This window comes from Calidris pugnax, unplaced genomic scaffold (assembly GCF_001431845.1).
Source record: "Calidris pugnax isolate Ruff unplaced genomic scaffold, ASM143184v1 scaffold269, whole genome shotgun sequence".
NCBI classification, from domain to species: domain Eukaryota; kingdom Metazoa; phylum Chordata; class Aves; order Charadriiformes; family Scolopacidae; genus Calidris; species Calidris pugnax.
Window position 1 is genome coordinate 1,444,980 of NW_015091347.1, and position 13,652 is coordinate 1,458,631.

The following is a 13,652-nucleotide window of genomic DNA, read 5'->3' on the forward strand; positions in this document are numbered from 1 at the left end:
GAGCTCCCCGGAGGTGAAGGTTTACCTTATGGCCATGCAAATATTGCTTCCCCCAGTTCTTGGATGCACTTGCTGAGCCACTTGCTGAGCCAGGGTTAATTTTCTTGCTGGACCTCCCCAGCAATCAGTTGGGTCCCCAAGGATGCTCCACAATTGCCTTCAACTAACCCCTTCTCCCTCCCTCTTGCTCTTTGCCCAGATCTGAAAGGTGTGGTTTCTGCCAAGAACGATATCCGCGTGGAGATCGTGCACAAGGAGCCAGCCTCGGGCAGGGAGACGGAGGAGCACCCAACCATCAAGCAGCTGATGGTAAGGATTTACTTCTTCCCCCCTCCACCCCCGTAAGCAATTACTCTGGGTAAGTGTTTGATGGTAATGAGCCCAGGCACATGTAGTTCAGCGCCGTAATCCCCACTCAAGGCAAGGATGCTCTTCCAAAAATCTTGCTCTTGAGATACACATTCTCCTGCCATAAAAGCTCCTCGAGTGAAACTTTGCTAATGAGGAGGGAGAGCTGGGAGAGGTTTATTGCAGTAGCCCAGCTGCCCGCCGGGCTAATTGCAAAGCAAATTTGCCACCTCACGTGGTGCAAACTGCAAGTAGACACGCCATAGGTGAGCACGATATAATAATAAGCTAATTAGCCAGCGAGAACGGCGCTCTCCTGGACTCACTTTGGAGAGTTCGAGCTGCAAAAATAATGTCTGTGCACACAGTTGGTCGCAGATTGCTACCGCCGGGGGTGTGGGGCCAGCCTGGACCTGGGGCTGTCACAACCTGCGAGGTGTCACCTTCCTGAGACCCAAGGGGACCAAAGACATGGGCAGGGTGGGATGCTGATGGTTGAGAGCCCAGGAAATTCAGCTTCAACCCGTGGACCAGCGCGTCCTCACAGCCCAGCAATGGGCTGCTCCTCTGGCTGGTGTCACCGCCGTTCGCAGTGTCTCAGCCCTAATTTGCACGTTGCTTTCACTTGCTGGTGTCATGTCCTTGCGTGACACATACAAGCCCAACAAATGGCAAGGAAAGGGGAGCAGGAGAAAGCTGCACGGCCGCAAAAGGCAAGCAGAAAGAAAAGCAGCCTGAGGAGTCTGCAAATCCACAGGGGGGTTTGCAAGACTTCCCTTGGTGGAAGGTCAGAGGAGCTGGGACTCTGGCTTGGAGCTTCCTCTCTGTAGGACCCTGCACCACCATCTGTGTCAGACGGTGATCAACAGTCCCAAGCCCAGATTTGGCTTCCAAAGGAGAGATTGAGGCAGCCCAAATGCTGCCCAAGCCCTTACCCACTGAGCTGTAAGCATGCAGAGAGCCTCAGTGGAGGAGCCAGGCAAGGAACATGTTACCACTGATGAGTATGTGAGGAAGAGGATGGTCACGGAAGGCACAGGATCTTGCAAGATTATTTGCCAGAGCCGGAAGGTGATTCCACACTAACGTGTGCCCTTGATGAGCCCGGTGCCAGAGCGGAGCTGTGCACATTTCAATGAGGATGCTGGCAGGGTGGAAATGGTGCAGAAAAGAAAAAAAAAATGACAACATCTATTTGATCGCCCAGGAAAAAATGCCTCACAGGAAGGGTTTTACGGAGCTCGCGTGTTTTGGCTTATCAGCAAGAGTTCTGAGAGGTGGCTTGGTTACAGCACGGTGTAAAGCAGCTATTTAAGTGCGAACAGGGCAGGCAAAGTCGAGCACTTTGGGATATAACATGACAGAATACAAGATTCAGGCTGTTGGACCGGGAGAAGGTGATTCTCCCCCTCTTCTGGCCAAATCCAGGCACTTTTCCTGAAGATACATCAGCTGGAAATAACACTGGTGGATCAAGGCACTCCAAGAGGTTGGACAAGATGGTCCATGGTCTCTAACCCTGATGCTGGGCAGATTCGGCACCGGCTTGGACATCCTACCTGGCAAGGAGAAGACATCAAAACCCCCTCCCCTGCCTGGACTGGAGCCTCCCCATCCTCTTCTGCCCTCGGCAAGAACATTCCCAGTAAATACTTCCCAATTTTTTCTCTCCTTGGAGCCCCTGGGAGTCCCTGCTCTCTTCCATCCCCATCCTCACTCTTTCCACCCCCATCCTCACTCTTTCCAACAGCCAGTTGGGTCCTTCTCTGGCTGGAGATTCCTAAAAAGAGGTTCTAAATTCAACAATGAAATGATGGAGCAAGTTAAAAAAAATTCATCCTTGCTAATGGGCAGTGATGAGACCTCCCTGGCAGGAGCAGGGGGACAATGCAGGGCACCCCTTGCTTTCTCCCCACCCTCACCCCAGGACTTTCCTGCTCTCCCTCCTCCTCGTACCAGCGTTATTTCCCCCCCTGCTTCTTCCTTTGCCCTCCCTAAACTTCTCAACGGGCTGAAACGATCCCTTGAAACCATCCTCTTGCCCTCAACAATGTTCATAACACCTCGCAGTTTAATATCAACTGCGAATTTCATTAACATGCTGGGTGCTCGCGCGGGGAGACCTCATTAATGCAGATGTTAACGAAGAGCGGGCAGCGCTGGCAAACAGCTCCCCTCTGCTCCCACCCCCCTGCTTGGCATCAGCCTTTTCTCTCCCCAGCCCAGACCCTTGCCCAAGCCCCTGAGGTCCAGCACGGCCTGACCAGCTCCTGCCAAGCTTTGGGAGCGAAGATCCACCGTGGGCACCACGGATAGTGCCTTTCCCACCGTGTCCCTGCTCTGCTGGAGCATTTCTGGCTGCAGAGTTTCCCCTACACACCCCCCAAATCCTATTGCATTTGCTGTTCTCCAGCCATCTGTGACCTCCCCAGCTCTCCCTCCTTTTCACAAATCATTATTCATGCATCTATAAATTCATTAACACCTTAGGATACACGTCATGCTGTCTGATTTGCATATGTTCACATTGTCTCAGTGCCGTGTCCCCCCCACTATTTGCTGTTCTGCCAGGCACTGCCTAAGGGCAGGGGAAAGGCTGCCAGCCCGCAGGGGCCAGGGAGGGAAGAGCAGCCAGTGGCTGGAGGCAAAAGAGCCCATTAAAGGGTCTCATCCTGGAAAAAAAATACATCACAACAGCAGCTTTCTCTCCCCTGCCAGGGTGCACCGCATCAGCACACCAACTCAGCCAAGCCTGGGCTGCAATTAGGGGCTTGAAGAGCATCGTGAGCTCCCACATGGCATAACCTCCTCTGTTATCATGGCTGGGCTTCGTTCCCGGCTGATTGGGCTCTGTGCCTCAGTTTCCCCAGCTGTGAAATGGGCCTGATAAGCCTAAAGGAGCCGTCCCCGCTGCCAGGAGCAATCATGAGAGAGGCGATCCCAAAGTGACCAGCAAGAACAACCTGAGTCAAAGGGGGTCCAGTGCAGCTGGATGCACCCAGGCATTGCCTTTTGTTCATATTTGGGGCAGAACAGTCCAAATAATGCATCCAGTAGAAAAGTTGATGGTCTTTTCCTTGCTCACCTTTCTTTGTCCCTGTGCCTGTCCCAAAACCCATCCCTCTGCTCTGAGGGATGTTCCCAGTTTGTTCCCAGCCCACAGATCAACACCAGACACCTTTTCTGCTCAGGAATTCGGCTCAGATCTCCACAGAAGAGGAAAAATCCAAAAAGCAGAGGTGAAATTCAGGGTGGGGCTCATTTCTACCTACAGCCCAGCTGTCCCGGCATCATTTTCTCTGCCTTTCTCCCCAAGAAATGCTCCAAGTGGCCAGTCCAAGCCAGGGAGAAGACGACCCACCATGTTAAAAATGACTGTGAAAATGTTGGGGACCTTTGCAGCTCATGGCTCAGGCTTTGTGGGGTCATGGGGGAGCTGGGCCACCATGGGGCTTGGACATCTACCATGGGCATCGCCCAGGACTGAGCTCACTCCTGGCTGGTAACACCTCTAGGGGTTATAGGTGCTGGGAGTCCATCAAGCCAGGTGCTGTATGAACATGGAGAAGCTGGTGTTGGCCCCAGCGAGCTCCCAGGAGAGGAAGGATGCGAGAAGGATTGCAGGAGATGCCACAGGCTGCTGGCATCGCTCCATCTCTCCTTTTTCCATCCAACACCCAATGTTTTCAGGGGAGAGGTGGTAGGAGGCGATGCAGCTTCAGCTGGGGCGGGCAGCACAGGTGGTCGGTGGAAGCTCACTTTGCCGGGCGGTCATAGAATCATAGGATCATATGGGGTTGGAAGGGACCTCTGGAGATCATCTAGTCCAACCTCCTGCCACATCAGGTCCACCCAGAGCAGGTCCCACAGGAACGTGTCCAGGTGGGGTTTGAATGTCTCCCGAGAAGGAGACTCCACCACCTCCCTGGGCAGCCTCTTCCAGGGCTCTGACACCCTCACAGGAAAGAAGTTCCTCCTCATATTTAGATGGAACTTCTTATCACAGAATCACAGAATCACAGAATTGTAGTGGTTGGAAGGGACCTCAGAGATCATCGAGTCCAACCACAAAAAAAAAAAAAAAAAAAATCACAGTTGGTAATTTTTGGCAGTCCTGAATCTGCAATGCAAATGCTATTAGCGGTTGGTGGCTAAGTCCAAAGTTGTTAGTGCAAGTGATCACAGAATCACAGAATCACAGAATTGTAGTGGTTGGAAGGGACCTCAGAGATCATCGAGTCCAACCACAAAAAACAAACAAACAAACAAACAAACAAACAAAAAAAAACCACACACAACAAACAAACAAACAAAAAAAAACCACCACCAAACAAACAACACCAGCTCCCACCACCTAAACACACAACAACCTCCAACCAAAAAACCATCACCCACCCACACAGCACCCCACCACAAACCAGTAATCTTGGGCACTAGAGCATGCCCTGAAGAACCATGTCTACACGTTTCTTAAATACCTCCAGGGATGGTGACTCCACCACCTCCCTGGGCAGCCCATTCCAATGCTGGATAACCCTTTCAGTAAAGAAATGTTTCCTAATATCCAACCTGAACTTCCCCTGGCGCAACTTGAAGCCGTTACCCCTTGTCCTATCATCTGTAACTTGGGAGAAGAGACCGACCCCCGTCTCTCTACAGCCTCCTTTCAGGTACTTGTACAGAGCAATAAGGTCTCCCCTCAGTCTCCTCTTCTCCAGGCTGAACACCCCCAGCTCCCTCAGCCTCTCCTCATAAGACTTATTCTCCAGACCCCTCACCAGCTTCGTTGCCCTTCTCTGGACCCGCTCCAGCACCTCAATGTCCCTCTTGTGGTTGGGGGCCCAAAATTGGACACAGTACTCGAGGTGGGGCCTCACCAGTGCTGAGTACAGGGGGACGATCACCTCTCGGGCTCTACTCGCCACACTGTTCTTGATACAGGCCAGGATGCTGTTGGCCTTCTTGGCCACCTGGGCACACTGCTGGCTCATGTTCAGCCGACAGTCGACCAACACCCCCAGGTCCCTTTCTGCCAGGCAGCTCTCCAGCCACTCTGCCCCCAGCCTGTAGCGCTGCTTGGGGTTGTTGTGACCGAAGTGCAGGACCCGGCACTTGGCCTTGTTAAACCTCATCCCGTTGGTCTCGGCCCATCGATCCAGCCTGTCGAGATCTCTCTGCAGAGCCTCTCTATGGTCAAGTTTGTGCCTGTTTCCTCTTGTCCTGTCCCTGGGCACCACTGAAAAAAGACCAGCCCCATCCTCCTGACACCCTCCCTTGAAGTATTTATAGGCATTGATCAGATCCCCCCTCAGCCTTCTCTTCTGAAGACTAGGTCGAGGCAGGAGCTGGCGGTTGAGGGTGAAAAACCCTCCAAATCCCAGCAGGGTTTTGATATTTGTGTGCTGGTTTCCTCGCCAGCAGCCGGTCCCCGCTGGGAGCAGAGGAAACCGCCGTCTTGGGAATCGATTAAACAACATCCCTCGCCCCTGGTAGAGTTTGACCCACACGAGTTTTCGAAGTGCTGCTGAGTGGCATCCAATTACCCAACAAGCGGGTAAAAGCCATAATTAGATGCGGGGCGAGGGGAGGGAGAAGCATCTCCCTGGAGCGAGGGATTGACCCTCGAGCCTGCCGGGTCCGGGGGGATGCGCAGGGACCCAGCCGGGGACCCCGCAGGGAGCAGCATTTTAAAAAACATATTGTCTCCACTAATGAAAGCAAAGGATTTAATATCCGGTCTGTTGGATTCGACGCCCTGGCTGAAAGCAGCTTCATTTGGCGGCCTTAAATAAGGGAGAGCTCCAGTAGGCAGGGGATTAGGAGGCACAGCTCTGGAGCTGGCCACTATTTTCATAATTTAAGTGCCATTTCCCTGCTTTGAGTCACCTTGAGACACTTTGCTTCATAGGGATGCACTCCCCTGACGACAGGAGCCAGCACAACAAAGCTGAAGGGATGCTTCGTACCAGGGAGGGTGGCTCTTTTGCAGCGGGGGGAAAGAGGCAGGAAGTTTTGGAGACTATGGATGCAGTTCATCGCATCCCTGAGCCGTCTTGGTCCAGGAGAGACCAGCCAGGTTTGGGTTTGGGAAATGGGGATGGTTTTACAGCACAAAGAGGATCCCTGGCCACAACGTGCACTGGTCTCGGGATGGAAAAGGCTGACAAGGAGGATAAAGTCCTGGCACAAGTTTCCTGGGATCAAGCCATGCCCTGGGAATGGTGGGCACATGGCTCCGACGGGTTGGCTTTATCACCCAAGGATCAGAGCGTATTCCTGGTGTATCCCAGCTGGAAAAAGCTCTGGAAAACAGTCCCTGGATGAAGCTGGAGCATCCCATGCCCATTCCAGCATCCCCAGGTGCCTTGTGGGCTGTGTGTTCCGACATTCCTGGTCTCTTTTTTCCATGTATTTCCCTCTCTCTCCTGCTGCCTCCGCGTTCGTAATCCCCATTAATATTGGTAATGGCGTTAACTTTCGTTAGCTCGCTCCTGTTTGCCCAGCGACGGCAAAGAGAGGAAGGCGAGCTAACGAGCGTCCCGCCGCCCGCTAATTAACAGCGCGAGATGGCACCGGGGCTAAGCCGCCGTGCAAACTTTAATAAAGGTTGTGTTAATGAACGGCCGTAACGTGGGAATGGGAAATGAAGAGAGAGGGAGGCGACGGGGCTTTATGGCCCACACTCTTGTCTTGCGCGGGGGCCCGGTGCCCTCTGATGGCGCGGGGGGGACACTGCAAGCCCCATCAAGGCTCTGGAGACCACCACCACAGCCCCCACATCCCCGGGGGTGCAGCCAAAACTGGGGCACCCTGCCTGTCCCAGGGTGCCCATGGGGATGAAGGAGCATCCCTGTGCCTGGACCGCTCAATTCATCGTTGCAAGAGGCACCATAAAATCATAGAATGATATGGGGTTGGAAGGGACCTCTGGAGATCATCCAGTCCAACCCCCTGCCACAGCAGGTCCACCCAGAGCAGGTCCCACAGGAACGTGTCCAGGTGGGGTTTGAATGTCTCCAGGGAAGGAGACTCCACCACCTCTCTGGGCAGCCTCTGCCAGGGCTCTGACACCCTCACAGGAAAGAAGTTCCTTCTCATGTTTAGGTGGAACTTCTTATGGTCAAGTTTGTACCCATTTCCTCTTGTCCCATCCCTGGGCACCACTGAAAAAAGACCGGCCCCATCCTCCTGACACCCACCCTTGAAGTATTTATAGGTGTTGATCAGATCCCCCCTCAGCCTTCTCTTCTCCAGACTAAAAAGCCCCAAGTCCCTCAGCCTCTCTTCATAAGAGAGATGCTCCAGGCCCCTCATCATCTTTGTAGCCCTCTGCTGTACCCTCTCCAGCAGTTCCCTGTCCCTCTGGAACTGAGGAGCCCAGAACTGGACTTAAAACACCCCGTCAAACCGAAATTATTCATTCTAGGGAGGTTTTGCCACCAGTGGGTGGTCTGTGGACCTGGCCCTGGTCGGTCACCTGGGCCACCCACTCCCAAAACCAGGAGTGGGTTCTCCTTTTCTTTCCGAGCCAGGATCTGTGAAACCCTTTCCATGGGTTTCATGTGGCTCAGTGTATCCCCAGCCCGAGCCTTCCCCGTGATGCTTTAGGGGCTTTGGGGTGTCTCTGGGGCTGGCGTGGAGAAATAAAAACCCTCCACAGACCGTTTTCACCGCCCTGGATTTAATCCTCGGTGACACCTGGATTTACCCTGGTAAATCAATGGCTGTTACAGCCTTTTTCTTTTTTTTTTTTTTCCCTAGGAAAACTCAGGTGCCTTAATTTATTGCATTTAATAGCCGTATCAAAGGCTTTCACGAGACGAACAGAAAGTGCTGCAGGGTGAATTTCCACAACCACTTACCATTTTAAAAAGGAGAAGAGAAGTTGGGCAATAAAAGGGGATTTTGGGGGCTGATCCCAGACGCCAGCGCCGGGGCAGAGAAACCGGGCTAGAGGGGAGTGATCGATATCGGAGAAGATTAAAAAAAAAAAAGTAGCCAAGAAATTGGTCGATAATTATTCCACTTCTACACAACCCCCACCTTGCTGAAGGAAGGGTAATTAAAGCCATGGTCTAATTAACGTGCACCTTGTTCCCCCCCCATCTCCAATCACATTCAGCCTTCAAAGGAAAACTAATGAGGCGGAGAGAGATGGGTGAAGGCAGCTCGTCGGGGCGGCAGCATCCTTCTCCAGGGGGCTGCGAAGGAACAACGGGAGCAAAATTTGGCTCAAATCGACCCAAAATGAGCTTCTCCGGCCCATCCAGCCCCTCCTGAGCCACTGGGATGGTACAAGTCCCAGCCGCGCTGGCAGGGCTGGGGTGGGCAAAGCCTCCGGGACCCAAATTGTTTGATAAGAGCCAGCATCGGAGGGGTGGACGAAAGAGAAAAAAAAAATTAAATCTAGGCTTTCACATTAATTACAGCACCATGGTAATGCCAGATCCTAGCTGGGATTTTCAGATGTTAGCGGCCAAGTTCAGCTTAGGAGGAAAGGACGAAAAGAAAAAAAGAGAAAAAAAAAAACCACACAAATGAGATTTTTGGGGGTTGGTTTGGGGCAGGGGTGGTGAAGCTCCACCATTCGCTGCAGCGGATTTAAATAAATCACTTTCCACATCAGCCTGGTCCTTTTTAGTCCTAAACGGGGGGGGGGGAGGGAAACCAGGGTGTAACCCACCTTTTGGGCAGCCAGCCAGCTCCACAGGAATGGCCCTGGGCAAGTCCTTTGATCCCAGTTGTGGCCACCGACTTCCCCCCATGCCGTGGGGCTGATGGCAGATGGGGGTCTCACCCCCGAGGTGGGGGGCGACAGCAGGTGCCTGGGGATGCTGACACCCACCTGTGTCCTTTCCTAGATGGATCGGGGGGAGTTTCAGCAGGACTCGGTGCTGAAGCAGCTCGAGGTGCTCAAGGAGGAGGAGAAGGAGTTTCAGAACCTGAAGGTGAGCTGGGCCCTGAGGACGTGGACGCCTTCATCCCCAGCCCCATGTGGCTCAAAGCCCCCCCAGGTCACTCGTGCAAGCGGTGGTGGCACCCAAGGGTGCTGAGCACCCATCCCTGAGCCCACTACGGGGCAGGACCAGCTTGTCCCCTGCCCAGCAGTGCTTCTTCCAGGCTTTCTGTCCTTCTACCATGTCCCCTGGTGCCACTGAGGGTGGATGGTACCAGAGGGCTGTCCCTGCACAGGGGGAGGGGATGTTCTGGTAAGCCCCCAGTGTTGTTTTCCAGTCCCAGCTCAGGTGTGGGCCAGGAGAGTGGGGTGAAATTGGTGCCCCAATTTGGGACACGTTGGTGGCATCTGATGCTGCGGGCAGGAGATGGCCGAGGGTGTCACGGTGGGCGGGTGGCACACATGAAGGTTGGGCACCACCCAACCGACTCCATCCTCCTTTCCCACCCCCACAGGACCCCACCAATGGCTACTACAGCGTCAACACCTTCAAGGAGCACCACTCCACCCCTACCATCTCGCTGTCGGGCTGCCCGGCGGACCTGCGCCCCGCCAGCAAGCAACGGGTGCCCACCGGCATGTCCTTCACCAACATCTACAGCACCTTGAGCGGGCAGAGCCGTCTCTACGACTACAGCCAGCGCTTTGTGCTGGGCATGGGCAGCAGCTCCATCGAGCTGTGCGAGCGGGAGTTCCAACGGGGCTCCATGAGCGACAGCAGCTCCTTCCTCGACACCCAGTGCGACAGCAGCATCAGCAGCAGCGGCAAGCAGGACGGCTACGTGCAGTTCGACAAGGCCAGCAAGGCCTCCGCCTCCTCCTCCCACCATTCCCAGTCTTCTTCCCAAAACTCGGACCCCAGCCGGCCCCTGCAGAGGCGGATGCAGACGCACGTTTGAGCCCCGCCCCCAAACCCCCAACCCCACCACCCCGGGGGATGCTCGGGACCCTCTGCGCGGGCACCGTGGCTTCATGCCAGGACATTCGGACCCACCGGGAGATGCGGTGGGAAGAGACAACATCCCACCCCCCCAACCCCCCAAAAGCTTCCTCCTTGGTGTTCGGTGTCCATACTTATAGAGTCCGTTTGGGGGGGGGTTGAGGGGGGGTCCTGTGGTGTGGGATGGTGTTTGGGTAGGGGCGGGGGAGACATCGGTGGGATGGGGACACTTCCCCCCCCTCCCCGGGAAGGGCCTCTCCACACTGTATTGCGGTGCCGCGGTCAATACAAGAGGTGTTTCTCGTGGCACGGCTGGGCTGGTGGCCACCCCCCAACCCACCAGGACAAGGGCTTCTCTGGTGACACTTGGCCCCAGGACGGATATGGGGTCCCCAGGGTAGGGGCTGAGAGGGGAAGGGTCCCCATTTGGGGAACGTGGGGGCAGGGGGTGCCCGGTGGCAGAGGGACAATGAGGCACAGGGGGCAGCCAAGGGCCTGGGACCCCCACCACCGGAGCCAGGAGATGGGGCATCACCCCAGAGACACAGCAGGTAAGGGCCACCTGCAGGGACATGGCTGAGGACACAGGGACAGGGTCACCAGCTCCATTGAGGGACATGGGGACACAGGAACATGACACAAGGGGGTGGGGGCACCCTGCACCCCCAGGAGCACCCAGCCAGCCCAGCCTCACCAGGACCTTTATTGGGTGCCAGCAGGATCCCCCTCCACACCCCCATCCGTGGGTCCCCAGGAATCCCCCCTACACCCCCAGCCCCTCAGGGGACCCTGCGCCAGGGGGAGAAGGCACCGGTCACCCCTCCTCGGTGGGGCCTCATCGCTCTCCCCCCGTGCGCCCTCACCCTCCGATACCCAAAAAAAAAAAAAAAAAAAAAAAAAAGAGGGGGGGGGGGGGAAAAATAAAGGGGGGGGGGGGGGGGGTCCAGGGCAGGGAGGAGGCAACGTGGGCCCCCAAAAGGCTCCTGCTCCCTGGGGGGGGTCCCGGGACCCCCAAGATCGGCCCCTGGGCGGGGCCCTCGTCCAAATACGAGGGAATTAATAGAAAGAGAAAAATCCAGGGTGAGGGCTCCTGCCTCCACCTTGGACCCCCCCAGGCCCGCTGGGAGGGAGGACTCCCCCACCCCAAAAACCCCCTCTCCAGGGTTCTTGGCAGCTTCAGTGCGTGGATAGAAAGAGGAGGAGGGGGGGGCGCTGCCTGGGCCCACCCCTATGGGGCTCCCTGCGCCCCCCAACCCCCAGGGGGACCCGCGGACCAGCACGGCCTCCCCAGTCCCAGCCCCGCTCGCTCCAGGAGTCCCAGGGCCAGGAGGTGGCCAGGACGCTCTGCCCTCAGCCGGTTGTGGCCGTGATGGCGCGGTGTCCCCTCTCCAGGGTGGGGGACGCTGTCCCTGCGCAGCCCCGGTGGCCTCAGAAGTAGGTGAGGTTCTTGACGAGACCCAGCTCCAGCATCCGCTTGATGGCCACCGCCTCATGAGAGACATTGTGCTCCGACGCCTAGGGGACAGGGAGCAAAGGGGGTGATGTCTGGCCAGGGCTAGTGCCACCCATTTTCCTTCCACGCCCTCCCAGCCCTCCACCTCGTCCACCCCACCAACATTGAGTTGACCCTCAAGTGAGGGGCTCCCTCAAAGTGAGGAGTGCCCTCAAAAGGAGGGACGTGACCCTGCCCCAGCACCCCATCTGCTCACACATAAACCAGATCCAACTCTCCACCACAACTAGAAAGACGTTGGTCTACAGGCAGAAGTCGTCAGATGATGACCATCCAATGGTGGACCTCACCACCCACGATGGGGGGCAAAGGGTAGCCATAGGGAGAACCTCCCACACCTTTCAGAATCACGAAAGGGAGCAGGGTGCTGCTCTCCTGACCTGCCATGTGCCATCCCAGGTGAAAAACTGGGAGGAACATGGACAAAAAGTGGGGGTAGATGGGGTAGACACTTACCGCCATGGACTTGAGTGTGATCTGCTCATAGTAGTGAATGGTCTGTTTCTTGTTGGCTGAATCGGGGTAGCCAAAGCCTGCAATGTGCACCAGGTCGCAGAAGTGTAGTGCCAAGGTGATGGCCAACAACCCCGTGGTGGGCTTCTGGAGGAGAAGACATGAAAAGAGCCGTAGGCTTTCAGTAAGCTGCATGGTGATGGCTGGGAGGGCCTGGGTGCCAGCCACCCCCACCCCTTACCTGTTTGACCTTTCGTGGTTGCTTCATGGGGAGGTTGAGCAGTTTAGCAGCAGTTACTTCCATGTAATAAGGGTTGAGGATGCGTACTTGCTCGGGGTTGGCATCCCAGATCAATGGGGGCTGTTTCCAAAACCCTTTCCGAACCTAGAAGAGGATGGAGATGTCCAGTGGTGTCCCAATAAGAGAGGTAGGTCCCCTGAGTTGGGTGGGATGAGGGTCGGGCCCTGGAGCAGCTGGGGAGAGGTTGGACCCAGTTCCCCACCACACTTACCCTCTTCTTGTCGTTGAGGATGGCCTCCATCCACTGGAAGTCCATGGGCTTGAAGGGCACCAGCACCAGCAACGTGTCAGGGTTGTTCTCCGTCCTGGGGTTGAAGTGGGCTGACTCTGGGTAGAAGAGGCGCATTGTGGTCTTGGAGCCCACGTCCTGCTCATAACCGTGGACCGGGGCGTTGTTCAACCTTGGGGAGGGACATGGGGACATCAGATGTGTCAACCCCACCTGCAGATGGCGCCGGGGAGGGATCAGTGGGGCAGACTCAGGGCCGTACCTGATGACAACGTCGTACGTGTTGATGGTCTCCCCCATGGAGCTGTTGCGGAGCCGGTGGCCGTTGCCCACCACCGCGCACCTCCGGCACTTCAGGCTGCAAGAGAAAAGCCTCATCTCAGCGAGATCTGCCCTAAACCAAGGGGGGTTTAGCCCCCAGGGAGGGGGGTTTACCCCAACATTGTCCACTCTACAAAGCTTCCCATCTACCATCCACCTTCCCTGGGTTCCAGAGGTTCATTTTGCCAAATCCTGGGCCCACAATGTGCAAATTTCCACCCCGTCAAGAGAAGAGCAATGAAGAGAAAGACAGGAAAAACCCAAACCCCTCCCCAGCGTTACCTCTGGATGCTCTCGGGCAGGGAGTAGTGGGTGATGGACAGCAAGCGCAGGAGGACATCTTCTGCAAAGCAAAGGCGAGGAGAAGGTGAGGAAGGCAGCTCCTGGGAGCTGCCCCATCCACACCAGATCTCCTGCCCTTAATCCCAGTTGACAATCTTTGCCTGGGGCCCACCCTAAACCCTTTTGTAGGGACCACCCGCGAGTGGATACGTGAAGCAAGCTCTAAAAATCAAGCAAACAACTTGCTAGGGAGAAAAAACCAAAAAAAAACCCCCCAAAAAAAAAGACAGTAATGTTGTGTCGTCCCCC

At 55.7% G+C, this 13,652-nt stretch overlaps 2 protein-coding genes across 3 annotated transcripts in view; one reads left to right on the forward strand and one right to left on the reverse strand.

Moving 5' to 3' along the window:
* Nucleotides 1-10,318, forward strand: part of KIRREL3 (kin of IRRE like 3 (Drosophila)) — a 266,584-nt gene extending 256,266 nt beyond the window's left edge. For both annotated transcript variants that reach the window (XM_014961052.1, XM_014961053.1), the window contains 3 exons: nucleotides 200-309; nucleotides 9,210-9,296; nucleotides 9,760-10,318. In XM_014961052.1, coding sequence (XP_014816538.1) covers nucleotides 200-309; nucleotides 9,210-9,296; nucleotides 9,760-10,203 — 641 coding nt within the window. In that variant the 3' untranslated portion in view covers nucleotides 10,204-10,318. The remainder of the gene's footprint in view (nucleotides 1-199; nucleotides 310-9,209; nucleotides 9,297-9,759) is intronic.
* An 839-nt stretch (nucleotides 10,319-11,157) lies between these two features.
* Nucleotides 11,158-13,652, reverse strand: part of ST3GAL4 (ST3 beta-galactoside alpha-2,3-sialyltransferase 4) — a 5,518-nt gene continuing 3,023 nt past the window's right edge. The window contains exons 6-11 of the mRNA XM_014961037.1: nucleotides 13,344-13,404; nucleotides 13,003-13,098; nucleotides 12,723-12,912; nucleotides 12,452-12,595; nucleotides 12,214-12,357; nucleotides 11,158-11,759 (exon numbers count right to left, since the gene is read on the reverse strand). Coding sequence (XP_014816523.1) covers nucleotides 11,673-11,759; nucleotides 12,214-12,357; nucleotides 12,452-12,595; nucleotides 12,723-12,912; nucleotides 13,003-13,098; nucleotides 13,344-13,404 — 722 coding nt within the window. The 3' untranslated portion in view covers nucleotides 11,158-11,672. The remainder of the gene's footprint in view (nucleotides 11,760-12,213; nucleotides 12,358-12,451; nucleotides 12,596-12,722; nucleotides 12,913-13,002; nucleotides 13,099-13,343; nucleotides 13,405-13,652) is intronic.